An 18,532-nucleotide genomic window follows, 5' to 3' on the forward strand; every position below is an offset into this window, starting at 1 on the left:
ACCCCCTCTGCAGGACACCACAGACGCCGTTTTTCAGGAAGACAATGCACGACCACTGCAGGAACACGCGCCCTCTTGGTGTCACAGGACGTGACCTTGTTGCTCTGCCGCGCGCTACACCACCAGACTTGTCGCCAATCTAAAACGTGTGAGATATGGTGAATCGACGGGTGCAGCCCTGAGACCCAATGTCAGCCACCACAGATGAACTTTGGAGCCAGGCGAATGCAGTGCGGATGGCTATAACACCTGACACCATTCGCTCGCTATACACGTCGATGCCATTACGAGTGGAACAAATTACCAGGGCCCATGGCGAACCTTGTACCTACTAGGCAACAGGACACATGCTGAACTGAGGTGACTGAAACGCTAAACATTTCTGCAGAACATAGTAATATACAGGTCCTGTGAATATGAACGCCCTATCCCTAAGGTGGTCTGTTTTTTTTCTGAACTGGATGATTTTGCCAGCTGGTATCTAGTTCCGTCGAGATATTAAATATGGGTCTTAGGTTAACTCTTTCCTTCAGTACCTTAAAAAGGACATACTCGTATAATCGTACTGATTCTGCTGCTAAGCCTGAAGTCACTTATCTACCTTATGATGCCCAAATATCCGGAAACTCGGTAGACTCCTACGGCAATATGGCGTCCAGTGTACTTCGCTCCCATCCAAAGATAAAAAAACGTGTACCAAAGCCGGATGCATTCCATGCAGAAGTGGCACGTCTTATGTGGAGCAGACTATCAGAACAGTCCAAGAAATATGCAAGGGAAATCAGCGATATAGCCGATTAGAACAACGAAGTAAATCATATGTCGCCGAGCACTGCTTGGAATATACTGTACAGGGTGATTCAAAAAGAATACCACAACTTTAGGAATTTAAAACTCTGCAACGACAAAAGGCAGAGCTAAGCACTATCTGTCGGCGAATTAAGGGAGCTATAAAGTTTCGTTTAGTTGTACATTTGTTCGCTTGAGGTGCTGTTGACTAGGCGTCAGCGTCAGTTGATGCTAAGATGGCGACCGCTCAACAGAAAGCTTTTTGTGTTATTGAGTACGGCGGAAGCGAATCGACGACAGTTGTTCAGCGTGCATTTCGAACGAAGTATGGTGTTAAACCTCCTGATAGGTGGTGTATTAAACGTTGGTATAAACAGTTTACAGAGAATGGGTGTTTGTGCAAAGGGAAAAGTTCTGGACGGCCGAGAACGAGTGATGATAATGTAGCACGCATCCAGCAAGCATTTGTTCGCAGCCCAGGAAAATCGACTCGCAGAGCTAGCAGAGAGCTGCAAATTCCACATTCAACTGTATGGAGAGTCCTACGAAAAAGGTTAGTTATGAAACCTTATCGTCTGAAATTGGTTCAAGCACTGTCTGCAGCTGATAAGATTAAAAGAATCGATTTCTGTGATTTTATCCTTGCTCAAATGGAAACAGATGAATCTTTCGTTTCAAAGATTGTGTTTAGTGATGAAGCAACTTTCCACACTAACGGGAAAGTCAACCGTCACAATGTCTGTATATGGGGCACTGAGAATCCGCGGGAAACAACTCAGTATGAACGTGACTCGCCTAAGGTGAACGTTTTCTGTGTCATTTCAGCCAATAAAGTATTTGGTCCCTTTTTCTTCGAAGGTGCTACTGTAACTGGACCACAGTATCTGGAGATGTTAGAGAATTGGTTGTTCCCTCAGCTCGAACAAGAAGCACAACAATTCATATTTCAGCAGGATGGAGCGCCACCACATTGGCACTTATCTGTCCGTAACTACCTGAACGTCAACTACCGGAGGCGATGGATCGGCCGCCAGGCAGCCCGTGACAGAGCACTTCATCACTGGCCTCCAAGAAGTCCTGATCTTACCCCCTGCGATTTTCTCTTATGGGGGTATGTTAAGGATATGGTGTTTCGGCCACCTCTCCCAGCCACCATTGATGATTTGAAACGAGAAATAACAGCAGCTATCCAAACTGTTACGCCTGATATGCTACAGAGAGTGTGGAACGAGTTGGAGTATCGGGTTGATATTGCTCGAGTGTCTGGAGGGGGCCATATTGAACATCTCTGAACTTGTTTTTGAGTGAAATGGTTCGAATGGCTCTGAGCACTATGGGACTTAACTTCTATGGTCATCAGTCCCCTAGAACTTAGAACTACTTAAACCTAACTACCCTAAGGACAGCACACAACACCTAGCCATCACGAGGCAGAGAAAATCCCTGACCCCGCCGGGAATCGAACCCGGGAACCCGGGCGCGGGAAGCGAGAACGCTACCGCACGACCACGAGATGCGGGCTTTTGAACGAAAAAAAAAACCTTTTTAAATACTCTTTGTAATGGTGTATAACAGAAGGTTATATTATGTTTCTTTCATTAAATACACATTTTTAAAGTTGTGGTATTCTTTTTGAATCACCCTGTATAATAATAATGTCGTGTGGCTAGGGCCTCCCGTCGGGTAGACCGTTCGCCTGGTGCAGGTCTTTCGATTTGACGCCACTTCGGCGACCTGCGCGTCGATGGGGATGAAATGATGATGATTAGGACAACACAACACCCACAATGAGCGGAGAAAATCTCCTACCCAGCCGGGAATCGAACCTGGGCCCTTAGGATTGACATTCCCTCCCGATGACCACTTAGCTACCAGGGTCGGACACTGCGTGGAATGAAAACGCTGAAATGAATATCGTGCTGCAAACTCCATGTTCTGAGACAGAATAATTAAGGAGTCTTCCGAAATAAAGGTAACAGAAAACCTAATAGAAAGTAATGGCGGTTGCATTTTAAACAACGCTTTGGGGACCGTCGGCCATCGCAGCCACCAGAGTTGGAAAACTCTGAGAGAAATTGCGTTTCACTGAATATTACTACGATATCTGAGTAACAAAAGAGCATCAAGGGCTTAGTGGTAGAGAGCCCATATAGCGAGAGAGAGTGGCCAGTGCTCGTTAGACCACAGATAATATGCACTGACTGTCTCTAAGCTAGTCGTAGATTGTGTTCCAAAAATGAACAGCACAGAGACAGAAGTGATAACACTTTCTGCAGGACCTGACCATCATTTTGCAGGACAATGCTCAAGCACGTACTGTGCAAGCTGTTACTGATTTGTTTGACTGATGGGGCTGCTAAGTGCTATGCCACCTACTGCACTCCACTCACTTAAGCCACCGTGAGTTCAATTCGAGGGAAACACTTCACGGCATTCGCTTCAGAACTGCTACAAATTCATCGGGCAATAGACCGCGCCGCTCGAACTGTCAACACAACTGGCACTGCTAAGAGTATCCTACGACTTCCACACCACTGGCAACGGGTTATACACAATGCTGGTGACTACTTTGGAGCTCAATAAAACTCTGAAACACGTATGTATTTTGTACGAGCTGTAAATAAATACTTGCCAACCCTCGTATTTTTGCCAGAATTTGTTGAGTATCACAATACATGTGTTTGACACTCACATTACAGCAGAAGTTCCAGCTTGTTACTTAGTATATGACTACACTACTTTAATGTGGGATAAATTAAAGTCTGTTAGCCATTTATTACAACTTTCCGGAAACAATGGGAATGGATCAGTTAGTGTGAATCGATTTCAGAGTGCCCTATTCGGACATGCATTATTGAAGTTAGTAGCCTCTAACCTTTATATAGTTTTTTCCTTCCCAGTTAATATATTGTAGATGAGATCATTTTGGATCTAGAAACCGTCGTATGCTGGAAAACCCCAAAAGAAATACTTCAGTAATGATGTTTAGAAAAGAGAAAGAGTGCGAGTATGGTAAAACAACTGGGCTACAATCTTTTCATGTTCAATTACTAATCGCATGAAAATGCGAGTATACGCAATAACAGAGGTTTCGTTTCGGAAACTGTGATCCAGAGTTTGTTAATGTATATTTCAGTCCGATAAATGCAATTCAAATAAAAGTAAATAAATAAATAATTTAGTGATAGCGAGAATCGAACTGCCGACAGCACGATTTGTAACTTACGATATTGCAGTGTCTGTGTTATTCTGAATTACGATGTAATGTAAATTCGGACATGCTCTGCGGCGACTACAGCCGTCATGAAATAGGTGAAATCTACTCTCAATTGCGAATATGGACTACCATCAACTGTATAGTGAAAATATGAGAATGAAGATTTGTGCCCGACCAGGATTCGAACAAGGATTTCCCGCTTATAATGAGCGGTCGCCTCACGATTTCTTTCTTTCTTTCTTTCTTTCTTTCTTTCAGTTTTTTATTGATCTCATTTTGTTCATTAATGTTCGTTGTATTTGTTCATGGCGGACGGCCATATGACAGCCGTTCAAGCTGATCTTTGATCCAGTCTCTCAGGTTTTTTATTTCAGAGGGCAGCTAGCCCTCTGACCGAACACCCTCAGCTACCGTGCCGACTGGCCATTCGGCAATCCGTGCACGATTCGCCGCCAGATACAAAGTTCCATACGTCGTCAACCATGTGACTACAACCTGTACTCGTACATCCACTGTGTATACTCCCGTATAGGGAGACACTTTAGCCGGCCAGTGTGGCCGAGCTGTTCTAGTCGCTTCAGTCTGAAACCGCATGATCGCTACGGTCGCAGGTTCGAATCCTGCCTCGGGCATGGATGTGTGTGATGTCCTTAGGTTAGTTAGGTTTCAGTAGTTCTAAGTTCTAGGGGACTGATGACCTCAGATGTTAAGTCCCATAGTGCTCAGAGCCATTTGAACCATTTTTGAGACACTTAAATTGAAAATCGCTTGCTCGGTGTCAGCGCATAAATACAATATTGCACTGCCTGTGTTATTCTGGATTACGATGTAATGTACCTTCCGACATGCATGCATGCAAATTTTCAGTCATCGTCCCATTATACAGCTGATAGTATTTCATACTCGGAATTGCGAATGCACTTCGTGTATTTATAATCTTGAATGTATCTTACTGAGCTACAAGCGACATTACGACATAGTGGAAAACACTGCTCAGAAGATTTCGAATACACTATTTTCTTCCAAAGGCAATAAATCTGCAGACATGGTATGCTAAGACTGAAACAGTTTTCCAATAGTCCAACTGCAGGAAGCACTGGGAACATAGGAAACGAGGGACTCCAATGGAACACAATGGCGTCTCAGCTGATCAGCCAATCACGTGCGATTTCACCACTCTCTGTGTATAGGTTCCCTACTTAGTGGATTTCGAGAATCGAGCTTGGCTACAAATACCGGCGTGAGAATAACACTAGTTTGGAGCCTGGTTGAGGTTCACGCAGCGAGTACGCATAACAGCTAAACTCGCAGCGCCTGAAGAAGGCGGCTGCGTCTGCCGTCGAAATATTTTGCTCAAAATGGAAACAGCAACTCGACAAAACACCCAGAAGCTCACCTTTTATAATCACGCCGATAAAACCTGAGACATCATATTTCGGAAATCGGCTGTTTGTGACGGAAAAAAGAGCCTTAATAATGGCAGAAATTATACTGAAGTGAGTTGATCGGTGTAAAGGCTTTCATGAAATAATAAAATTGTTTTAAAAAGGCTCATTCGTTGCTCTAATATAAAAAGATATTAAAAACACTAACTCATACACCACTGGCCATTAAAATTGCTACATCACGAGGATGACGTGCTACAGACGCGAAATTTAACCAACAGGAAGAAGATGCTGTGATATGCAAATGATTAACTTATCAGACCATTCACACAAGGCTGGAGCCGGTGGCGACACCTGCAACGTGCTGACATGAGGAAAGTTTCCAACCGATTTCTCATACACAAACAGCAGTTGACCGGCTTTGCCTGGTGAAACGTTGTTGTGATGCCTCGTATAAGAAGGAGGAATGCGTACCATCACGTTTCCCACATGATAAAGGTCGGATTGTAGCCTATCGCGATTTCGGTTTACCATATCGCGACATTGCTGCTCGCGTTGGGCGAGATCCAATTACTGTTAGCGGAATATGGAATTGGTGGGTTCAGGAGGGTAATACGGAACGCCGTGCTGTATCCCAACGGCCTCGTATCACTAGCGTTCTAGATGAGAGGCATCTTATACGCATGGCTGTAACGGATCGTGCAGCCACGTCTCGATCCCTGAGTCAACAGATGGGGACGTTTGCAAGACAACACTCATCTGCACGAACAGGTCGACGACGTTTGCAGCAGCATGGACTATCAGCTCGGAGACCATGACTGCGGTTACCCTTGACGCTGCATCACAGACAGGAGGGCCTGCGATGGTGTACTCAGCGACGAACCTGGGTGCACGAATGGCAAAACGTCATTTTTTCGGATGAATCCAGGTTCTTTTTACAGCATCATGATAGTCGCATCCGTGTTTGGCGACATCGCGGTGAACGCACATTGGAACCGTGTATTCGTATTACCTGCCGTGATGGTATGGGGTGCCATTGGTTACACACCACGGTCACCTCGTGTTCGCATTGACATCACTTTGAACACTGGACGCTACATTCGATCCCAGCGAAACCCCTACATTTCAGCAGGATAAAGCACGACCTCATGTTGCAGGTCCTGTATGTGCCTTTCTGGGTACAGAAAATGTTTGACTGCTGTCCTGGCTAGCACATTCTCCAGATCTCTTACCAATTGAAAACGTCTGGTCAATGGTGGCCGAGTATCTGGCTCGTCACAATACGCCAGTCACTACTCTTGATGAACTGTGGTATCGTGTCGAAGCTGCATGGGCAGCTGTACCTGTACACGCCATCCAAGCTCTGCTTGACTCAATGCCCAGGCGTATCGAGGCCGTTATTACTGCCAGAGGTGGTTGTTCTGGGTACTCATTTCTCAGGACCTATGCACCCAAATTGCGTGAAAAAGTAAATCGCATGTCAGTTCTAGTATAATATATTTGTTCAAATGGTTCAAATGGCTCTGAGCACTATGGGACTTAACATCTGTGGTCATCAGTCCCCTAGAACTTAGAACTACTTAAACCTAACTAACCTAAGGACATCACACACATCCATGCCCGAGGCAGGATTCGAACCTGCGACCGGAGCGGTCTCGCGGTTCCAGACTGAAGCGCCTAGACCGCATGGCCACACCGGCCGGCTAATATATTTGTCCAATGAATACCCGTTTATCATCTGTATTTCTTCTTGGTGTAGCAATTTTAGTGGCCAGTAGTGTATCTTCAGATTAGTTGTTGGTAGTCCTAAATGGAAGAGAGAATCACTGGCGTCTTAATCTGGTGTCTATAAACGATAGGAATTCCTTTCATATGTCTGTCAGGTCAACACATTACTTGATATAACATGGTGAAATTAGTACTTCGATGTATTTAATAATTCTGCGTATATTTCTGGTGGTATGTCACCTGCCTCACCCTATGTATAGAAATTACTTTCACTTCGAGCATCTACATCTACATGGATACTACAAATCACATTTAAGTGCCCTGGCAGGCGGTTCATCGAAAAATCTTCACAATTCTCTATTATTCCAATCTCGTAGTTCGCGCGGAAAGAATGAATATCTATATATTTCCGCACGAGCTCTGATTTCCCTTATTTTATCGTGGTGATCGTCCTCCCTATGTAGGTCAGTTTCAACAAAATACTTTCTGATTCGGAGGTGAAAGTTGGTGATTGGAATTTCGTGAGAAGATTCGGTTGCAACGAAAAACGCCTTTCTTTTAATGATGTCCATCCCAAATCTTGTATCATTTCAGTGACACTCTCCCATATTTCGCGATAATGCAAAACGTTCTGTCCTTCTTTGAACTTTTTCAATGTACTCCGTCAGTCCTATCTGGTAAGGATCCCACACCGCGCAGCAGTATTCTAAAAGAGGACGGACAAGCGTAGCGTAGTCAGTCTCCTTAGTAGATATGTTACATTTTCTTAGCGTCCTGCCAATAAAAGGCAGTCTTTGGTTAGCCTTCCCCACAACATTTTCTGTGTTCCTTCCAATTTGCTTGTTCAGTTCGCAGATGATGCTGAATGCACTCTTATTATTAATCGCGAATTCCATGCGGGAGTACATCGATTAACGTGTGAGTGTAAGACCCTTGGATCCCCGCACAGACTTCTGTAAGAAGTTCGGTCATACACTTTACATGACTTTAGTACTGACTCGTCTGTAAAATAAATTTATTCTTGGCCTAAGCAGTATTGCCCCGGAAGATGGTGCCCAGAAGACAGTATCACGTGGAAGTACACCAAATACACGAGTAAACCTGTCTGCAGGTCCACTGAGAAAGAGACATTCATAAATCCAAAGCAGGAGTAAGTGAGATATTTGCTTAACTTACTCACCTGCCGGTGCCCCATCAGTCAGTTCTCGATCTTGATGACTATAACTTTCACACGGATAGTTTTATTTTGCGTGTACCCACTGACCTCTGCTTCTAGCGCCCATGAGTAAGTATCTGGATCTAGAATTCCGTAGTGGAAGTTGTTTCTAAGAACAAGGGCTATTTTTTCGCGGTAAACCAGTTGTTAGCCATTATTCTCATGGCTATGTCTGGTAGGAATGCATTTGGATCCCTTATCACTGTACTTGCATCATCAGGTGTGACAGTTTAGAAGCGTCCTGCAGTATCCATGGTAAATAATTTATGTTGATTACGAGGAAAAGTGTGCTCACGGTACATTTTATTCAATATCATTCTCATTCCAAATTAATTTGTTTACCCTTTGCGTCAGTTGGTAGATTTGCTGACTTTCACTAGTACATTATAGTAACCATTCGAAGGCATACTCATATCACAGGCGTTCTGGCATATTACGTCAGTGCTGAAAGTGCGAAGCAATGATAAACCTATTCTTGTATTGTCCTGGCTGTGTCTCTTTTATACATCTCATTGAGCCCTGTATGAGTACGCTTGTGTTGGCAGCATACGCCATAGTTTTTGTAGACTTTTCCGGTACCTCTGGTATATGATCTATGTAGATCAATAACTAGAGTGGGCCAAATACTGAACCATGTGGGATACGATATTTCATGGTTAACCACGCAGAATTTAGTCTTATTCGATAGTGTCTTATATTAATGTCACTGTCTTTTTTCTGATGTTGAGGTATGGCTCCATTCATGCAAGGGGATGCCTTCAGCACCAAAAAATTCTGATTTCATATGTAATTTTTTTCAGTTGGTGGCTCTCAACCTTTTTCAAATCAGCGCCTACGTGCCGCCTTAGAATGGTAGCCTGCGCCCACATCTTCGCCGTAGATTAAAATGTTGTCAAGGTTCCTCAGGCACGGGGGTTGGAACTTTAATAGTGTCATATATTTATTTACAATGTAGTCGAATTAAGTCGGGTGATGCTGAAGGAATTAGATTAGGAAATGAGACAAAGTAGTAAAGGAGTTTTGCTATATGGGGAGCAAAATAACTGATGATGGTCGAAGTAGGATATAAAATGTAGACTGGGAATGGCAAGGAAAGCATTTCTGAAGAAAAATTTGTTAACATCGAGTATAGATTTAAGTGTTTCTGAAAGTATTTGTATGGAATGTAGCCATGTATGGAAGTGAAACATGGACGATAAATAGTTTGGACAAGAAGAGACTAGAAGCTTTAGAAATGTGGTGCTACAGAAGAATGCTTAATATTAGATGGGTAGATCACATAACTAATGAGGAAGTACTGAATAGGATTGGGGAGAAGTTTGTGGCACAACTTGACTAGAAGAAGGGATCGATTGGTAGAACATGTTCTGAGGCATCAAGGGATCACCAATTTAGTATTGTAGGGCAGCGTGGAGGGTAAAAATCGCAGAGGGAGACCAAGAGATGAATACACTAAGCAGATTCAGAAGGATGTAGGTTGCAGTAGGTACTGCGAGATGAAGAAGCTTATACAGGATAGAGTACCATGGAGGGCAGCATCAAACCAGTCTCAGGACTGAAGACCACAATAACAACAACATATTTATTTACAGCTTTGACAAAGCAGACACATGTTTCAAAGTTTTCCTGTCCTTGAGAGTAGTCACCAGCATTGATATAACCCCTTGCCAGCAATGTGGAAGTCGTAGGACACATTGAGCAGTGCCAGATGTGTTGATACGTGGAGTGGAGCGGTCTACTGCCTGACAAATCTCTGTAACAGTTCTGAAACGAATGCCATAAAGTGGTTCCTTCATCTCAGGAATCAAGCCCCATCGATCGACCGAATCAGTCGCAAGTTCGTGCCACACGAGACCGGGCATTGTCGTACAAAGTGACGAGCGGATCCTGAAGAAAGTGTCACCGCTTCTTTCTCTAAGCTGTTCATTTTTGGAACACAGCCTGCAGTCCACCACAGTCCCAGGACTTAAGCCCTTATGATTTTAACTTGATTCCTTAGATGAAGGAAGCACACTTCTCGGTATTCGTTTCAGAACTGTTACAGAGATTCGGGAAATAGACTGCTCCTCTCGAACTATCAACACAACTAGCGCTGCTAAAGCTATCCTATGAGTTCTACATTACTGACAACTGGTTATACACAATTCTGGTGACTACTCTGAAGGACAGTAAAACTTTGAAACATTTATGTATTATGTATAAGTTGTAAATAAACCTTTCCCCACCATTAAAGTTCCAACCCCCGTATAAATGACAATGCAGAGCCACGGTCACAATTGCATAAATGGGAATTTTTTCATGCACAATAAGTTTATAATAAGGGAAATTAAATTTTTGTATCTCCAAAAATATTTACTAATAATTTCAATGGCATTTTCAAGATTTTATCGGTAATTCATTACTTTCATAATAGTTATCACACTTTTTGTAAATCTGATATTTTAAACAGACCAGCATTAATTGTGAAAGAGTTACATCATGACGTTAGTTGTGAAATGGTTAACTTATGGATACAATCGTAATTGAACTCCACTTTAAATTTTTTTTAAATTTGTGCATAATTTAAACTTATGGTACAAATTTAGACAGTAAAAAATAAATAGATTTAATGCTCGCAATATTAATATAATATGCAAGTAAAATGAATTTTACCTAAATTTAATAATAGTGGTAATAATAGGTCTTACAATAATCACATGGCTATTTAAAAATGGTTCTCTAGACTGTTATTAACAAATGGATAGCTCGTCGCATCTCGTTCCATCAACTGGTGACCCGCATTCCCATTTCCACATACACACACTTTATTTCTTCCTTTCATCAGTAATCATTGGATGACACTATAGTCCTGGAAACAGTTTAAACGAGTAAGTTAACTTCCTGTGAAATTGAGACAAAAGGAAATCTTCACTTTCCACCAGGAACATTTATAAGCATACTGCTGAAAAATTACTTTACTGAAAAGGATTTTCATATTAAAGTTTTTCAAGTTAAATTAATTCAAGTGTCGTTTTTAAACAAACACATTAAATTCAGTTGTTATGTGTTACTCAGCACTCAGGAAACTAAATCCGTGTGCCACTTTTATATATAGCCGCCACGAAGCTACTAAAATTTTTATTTCCTGCATGTAGTTTCGAAATTATATTATTATCCATCAGACATTAAATTTTTAAAAATTGGTGTACAGTGCTTTCATGATTTTAAAATAATAGTAATTTTAAAATCATTAAAATAGAACATGAATATTAACCTTATTTCACGTGCAAATGGTATTATCTATATAACCCCCAAAAAGCTTCTGCAGTATTTATTTTTCTGCAAATCATTTCGACAGTGTGTCACCATTTAGCATACTTAAAAATTTTAAAATCGTGTATGTAACTTCGTAATTTTAAAATCACAAATATCAGCAGCTTTGTGGTGGCTATGTATACAATATCATTTACAACAACTTTTTCACTATCGTTAAGTATAAGAGTAATGATGAAAGAAAGCACGAACATTTTCCCTGACCCATGCCGCCCTTCTCCTGAAGGGAACCTCACCCCCCCCCCATGCCGCCCTTCTCCAGAAGACAACCCCCCCCCCCACTCCGCCTTACTCGCAAGCGAGCGACAATGACTGATTGGGCAGTCACTGTTATAGATTGTTGAAGGCTTTAGCTAGGTCACGAAAATGCCAATAATGTAAATTTTTCTCGTTTACTTCTTTCACAACTCATTTGCCTAGGTAAATAATGGGGAGGGTGTAGAATCACCCAGCATCCTAAAACCATGGTAATCATCATCAAGAACAGGAATGGGGCAAGCATCGAACCTTGCGGGACCCCATCTTTAACGTGTTATTGTCATGCTGTCATTTGATAGGTGTACTATCCTCCTCCAACTTGTAGTTCCTATCCATCTTCATTGCTTTCCCGGAAGAATACTGGGTGTGTATTATCGTCGCTGATTTTGGTTTTGCAGAAAAACGGCACGGTGGACGCCGGGCGGCTGCGGGTGAAGCGCGGCATCGAGAACATCGACGACCTGGGCCGCGTGGTGGCCTTCAACGGCGAGCCCAAGATGTCCTCCTGGCGGGGCGACCCGTGCAACGACCTGCGCGGCACAGACTCCACCATCTTCCCGCCCTTCAGGGACCCCAAGGAGCCCATCGTCGCCTTCGGCGCAGACCTCTGTCTGTAAGGCAAACCTGCAGTACCCAATAGCATCCAGAGCCTCCTCCTTTACTCTGCAAAAACAGTCTGTATAACAGCATGATAGGACATGTGCTAAGACATCAGGGAATAACTTTCATTGGTACTAGAGGGTGCAAAATGTAGGGGAACACACAGACTGGAACCTATTCGAGAAATGACCGAGGACACTGCGTGTAAGTGCTGCTCTGCGATGAAGAGGCTGGCACAGGAGAACAACTTGTAGTGCGCAGCATCAAAGCAGTCGCAATACTGATGACTCCAGATTAGTATACGTTTTTATAGAACCGAGATCTCCTCTGTACGAATCAACAAGGATTCCACAAACAGAACTTCAGGAATCTCAGCCATTGCTGTTCGTCCATGGATGCAGAGGGCACTAAACATCGGAGACTACACTGATGCCATGTTCCTGTACTAGGGGCGGGCATCCCTTAGACTTACGCACCAAAATTTTTTATGAAATTACAGTGAAATACAGACCTTTGTAGCTGCTTACAGGAGTTGATAAATATCAATGGGGACAGTTCAAAACCTGTGGTGTCACCGCTAGAAACCACACTTGCTAGGTGGTAGCCTTTAAATCGGCCGCGGTCCGTTAGTATACGTCGGAACCGCGTGTCGCCACTATCAGTGATTGCAGACCGAGCGCCGCCACACGGCAGGTCTAGTCTAGAGAGACTCCCTAGCACTCGCCCCAGTTGTACAGCCGACTTGGCTAGCGATGGTTCACTGACTACATACGCTCTCATTTGCAGAGGCGAGGCCGCGGTGGTCTAGCGGTTCTGGCGCTGCAGTGCGGAACCGCGGAACTGCTACTGTCGCAGGTTCGAATCCTGCCTCGGGCATGGGTGTGTGTGATGTCCTTAGGTTAGTTAGGTTTAAGTAGTTCTAAGTTCTAGGGGACTTATGACCTAAGATGTTGAGTCCCATAGTGTTCAGAGCCATTTGAACCATTTTTTTGCAGAGGCGACAGTTTAGCATAGCCTTCAGCTACGTCATTTGCTACGACCTAGCAAGGCGCCATATTCAGTTACTATGTCTTCTGCACAGAAAATATTGTGACTCATGTAACGTCAAGAGCGACGTTCATCATTAATGGATTGAAGTTAAGTATCAAAGTAATTACGTCCGCTTTCTGAATTCTAATTCCTTGTCATGTTCCACACCTCGCGTCAGTATAGTTCTTCCCTCCTCACGCCAGCCTGCGTGAGCTAAAACGCGTGCCTTTCGGCCTCCTCTAGTAACACGGTGTTGGCTCTTCTGCCAACCCAACAAAACCTGTGCCCCATGGGCAGGGACACTACCAATGTAGTGTGTGGACAATAAGTTGGAAATGAGAGATAAGTCCCTGCAGTCGCAGTATCCTCTGTGTCCTCGAAGGCTCAGTCCGACAAAGCGTCTGCCACGTAAGCAGGAGGTCCTGGGTTCGAGTGCCGGTGGGGGGACACATTTTCAACTGTCCACGTTGATATTTATAAACACCTGTAAGTGGCTACAAAGATTCGATTTCACTGTAGTTTCATTCTTCGAGAGCTGCTAGATCACCATTGGTGTCTGTTCTTTTGGACACCATATTGATATAAAATTATTTCTTGTCTCTGACTTGTTGGATGCCGCCAACCACGAATCCTCTCCTGTGACAATCTTTTCATCTCTGAGTAGCCCTTGAAACCTACGTCCTCAATTATTTGCTGGATGTATCCTAATCTGCCTTCTTCTACAATTTTTACTCTCTGCAGCTCCCTCGAGTACCATGGAAGTTATTCCCTGAGAGATGTCCTACCATCCTGCCTCTTCTTCTTATCCAACCAAATCCTTACCCCTACACCACAGCTCCATAACTGCACCAAATACTGGACCAAATTTTTGACTGCTTTCAGGACTTTCCTGTAGATGGAAATGCACATAATTCTCTTAACGGAACGAAATCTAATAGTAACACAAGGAAATTGCTTGGGCAGTTACTGTTTACATCCCGGGTACTGGCATCTAGATGGAGTTACTGCATGAGCTAGTCCAGCGCATGTTTCATTCGAGACAGATCTGGGGATCATGCTGGCCATGGGAATACCTCAGCATCAAGCAGACATTTCATAGAGTAACGTGCCATGGGCGGACGAGCACTGTCCTGTAAAAAAGATGGCGCCACGATACTGCCACTTGAGAGGTAACACATGAGGACGTAGGGTGTACATGAACTCATATTGTGCAGACAATCACTAACAACTATAACCTGAAACCACACCTCATGGCTTACCACGCCTCTCCAAAACATTTCAAGAATGAGAACGCTGCCGGCCACGGTGGCCGAGCGATTCTAGGCGCTTCAGTCCGCAACCACCTGGCTGCTACGGTCGCAGGTTTGAATCCTGCCTCGGGCATGGATGTGTGTGACGTCCTTTGGTTAGTTAGGTTTACGTAGTTCTAAGCCTAGGGGACTGATGACCTCAGATGTTAAGCCCCATAGTGCTTAGAGCCATTTGAACCATTGGAATGAGAAATCTACCTAGGATGCCGCCATAGTCGTCAACAATAGTCATGTGCAGTAGGGCAGATCAGCAGTTCACGCTGAACGTTATGCGACGCCATTCATCAGCCTCCATGGTTCACATTCACAGCACCACTCGAAACGCACCCGTTTGTGTTGTGGGGTCAAAGGTGTCCTATGCGCCAGATGGTAATTTCTTTGTTCGGCAGCTGCTACTTTCCGGCCAGTGGTGTAGTATGACACACAGTAATGTTGGCCGGTGAGTGTGCTGTGTTCAAAGATATGCAGGTTAATACGTCCATGCAACAGTATGTCTTCTGTAACACCATAACATGCTAACCACGAAAGCATCACGTTCGATCGTTTTCCTGAGTTCATTATTTGTTCCAGACTGAATACGTTCTCATCCGAGATGAACACTTGACGCCACTCGTCCATGGTCCTGTTTCTGTGATCTTGGCACTATTGCAAACGCGCCGCCGATGTGCGGACGGCTGCGCTACGCAACGTTCTGGTGGCTAGGAAAGGAAGCCTTCTATGCAGTCCGGGAGCCACTGTGAAACCACGTGGGGCTGCGTGCCTTGCAGTCCTTTAAAATTCGAATGCTACACTACTGGTCATTGCTACACCAAGAAAAAATGCAGATGATTAAAGGGTATTCGTTGGACAAATATATCGTACTAGAACTGACATGTGATTAAATTTTCACGCAATTTGGGTGCATAGATCCTGAGAAATCAGTACCCAGAACAACCACCTCTGGCCGTAATTGTTGTTGTGGTCTTCAGTCCTCAAACGGCATTGATACTCCTGGGCATTGAGTCACAGCTTGGATGGCGTGTACAAGTACAGCTGTGCATCCAGCTTAAACACGATACCATAGTTCATCAAGAGTAGTGACTGGCGTATTGTGACGAGCCAGTTGCTCGGCCACCATTGACCAGACGTTTTCAATTTGTGAGAGATATGGAGAATGTGCTGACCAGGGCAGCAGTAGAACATTTTCTGTATCCAGAAAGGCCCGTACAGGACCTGCAACATGCAGTCGTGCATTATCCTGCTGAAATGCAGGGTATCGCAGGGATCGAATGAAGGGTAGAGCCACGGGTATGTGGGGATCGTGAACAGCATCAGATGTTGAGTCAAAACAGTGTGAAGAACACGGAGATGGTGCGTATTCGTGTCTGACAGCGTTATTAGCACTTTAAAGACTTTAAATGGGACTTTATCGTGGGTCTGTATTTGGACGGCTTGCCGAGTCGTTCAATATCAAAATTTTTCGGACATTCAGGTGTGACAGTGGCCAGATGTTACATAGTATGGGAACGTGAGTTCAGGCATATCGTCACCAAGGTTCTGGTTGGCCACGTCTAATCACCAAAGTGATGATGAATGCTGTACACCAAGTATATGATAGTTCCTTTACGTCTGCACGTCCCATCCGGGAACAAGTAATTGTTTCCCTGTAGCATTCTGTGTTACCCCACATCATTGTCCGCCCCCGGTAGCTGAATGCTCAGGCGACGGAATGTCAATGCTAAGGGCTCGGGTTCGATTCCCGGTTGGGTCGGAGATTTTTCTCCGCTCAGGGACTGGGTGTTGTGTTGTCCCAATCATCATCATTTCATCCCCATCGACGCGCAGGTCGCCAAAGTGGCGTCAAATCGAAAGACTTGCACCCGGCGAACGGTCTACCCGACGGGAGGCCCTAGTCACACCACATAATAACCCCACATCATTGATCCCAGATTGTCCATAGGTGGACTAGAGAAATGCAGCCCCGTCCGTAGGCTGCTGTGAACGTCACAGCACAAACGGCCGCGTTTGGAGCGATGCCATGACAGGGAAACATGGACTGCTGATGAATGGCGTCGCGTTGCCTCCAGTGACGAACGGTGCGTTGGCACTGTCCTGGTTCACCATTGTCAGCGAGTGTGGGGATGACCTGACTGAGGACAGATTCTTCCAATACGAGGTCTTTTAACATTTTTAAATGTTCGGATAATAAGTTGCCGTCTCTTTATCTAAGAATAGATTATGAATGCAGCTAGCCGCTATGTCTGTGTAATGTCTTGTCTGTATAGACGTGTATCTGTTGCCTTTAAAATCCCTTCACCTTCACACATAAATCTATACAGTAAAGTAAGGCCTCTTGGCTGATCCGTGATAAGAGAGGCGGAAAATTAGACTAATGGAGGATTATTAGTATTATCTCTATTTTCATTCGCTCTCTCTCTTTCTCTCCGTTATCTATGTACAGTTTTTAATATAATATTTCATTACGTGAAATCAGCCAAATAGGATCTTTGGTGGAGTCCTTCGTCTTGGTAATCAGCGGCTGGCTTGCTGTAAGAGATCTTTACATTTATTATTACTGTTATACACTGCAGTCAGTCGGGAGAATCAATCGTTTGGACAATTTGTTTCTTTTACGAAAGATTGCGAATTACAGATGTGTACGAAGCCTTTTTGGACGATTTAACACAGACTCAGTGATTGCAGGCTCTCTTCGACACAGCTGAAACTTCCCCACTAATTACAGGGCCAACGTGATCATCAAATGATTCAGAAAAAACTCATTCGTTCATTCACTCCAGAACAAAAAAGTCACAAACCTTATTTATGGAGGAAATTGTGTATTAAATCCATCTCCATTACATATCCAGATCTCCGGTGATTCCACGCCTGAATTATTTTCCTTTTACAGTCTCTTTATCCTCAAACAAACCGCTAGCGGCACAAATGTTACTTGGCTCCCTTTAGCGAGGAGAAAAGCAGAATATGTATCTCTCAGAAACACGTCAATCCCTCAACAGGTACTCCAGAAGCTGTCCTAGTTACCCCTCTAACAACCATGGAGAATGCATATATGCATCTCTGTTATTTCAAAGAATAAACGCACTAGAAAATACTTTGGCGTCGTCGAGCTGTCGCCGCATATATTACGAGAAAATCAGATCAGATAACTTTTCCAAAGTGAATGAATGTGGATGGTTTGATTGAAAATGATTAATTGGTGCGTGGGAGAGGATATTTTCTGTGGGGTCATTACAGTCTGTTCAAAAACTTCCGGAAAATTCGTAATTTCTCTCCAACGGTGTATTGGAGCGACCTGGGGCTGGCATATCAGCACACGCGTGTGTTTAATGTGTAACTGCCGGAAGTTTCATTGTTGTATGTCTGTCAGGAGGTGGAGTGCCCCAGGGAAGTGTGTTAGGTTCGCTGTTGTTTTCTATCTACATAAAGGATCTTTTGGATAGGGTGGATAGCAATGTGCGGCTGTTTGCTGATGATACTGTGGTGTACGGGAAGGTGTCGTCGTTGAGTGACTGTAGGAGGATAAAAGATGACTTGGACAGGATTTGTGATTAGTGTAAAGAATGGCAGCTAACTCTAAATATAGATAAATGTAAATTAATGCAGGTGAATAGGAAAAAGAATCCGGTAATGTTTGAATACTCCATTAGTAGTGTAGCGCTTGACACAGTCACGTCGATTAAATATTTGG

At 43.9% G+C, this 18,532-nt stretch overlaps 1 protein-coding gene across 1 annotated transcript in view; it reads left to right on the forward strand.

Moving 5' to 3' along the window:
* Nucleotides 1-18,532, forward strand: part of LOC126106741 (sensory neuron membrane protein 1-like) — a 296,120-nt gene that overhangs the window by 174,969 nt on the left and 102,619 nt on the right. Inside the window, exon 6 of the mRNA XM_049913116.1 lies at nt 12,304-12,518. Coding sequence (XP_049769073.1) covers nt 12,304-12,518 — 215 coding nt within the window. The remainder of the gene's footprint in view (nt 1-12,303; nt 12,519-18,532) is intronic.

Source organism: Schistocerca cancellata, chromosome 10 (assembly GCF_023864275.1).
Source record: "Schistocerca cancellata isolate TAMUIC-IGC-003103 chromosome 10, iqSchCanc2.1, whole genome shotgun sequence".
NCBI lineage: Eukaryota > Metazoa > Arthropoda > Insecta > Orthoptera > Acrididae > Schistocerca > Schistocerca cancellata.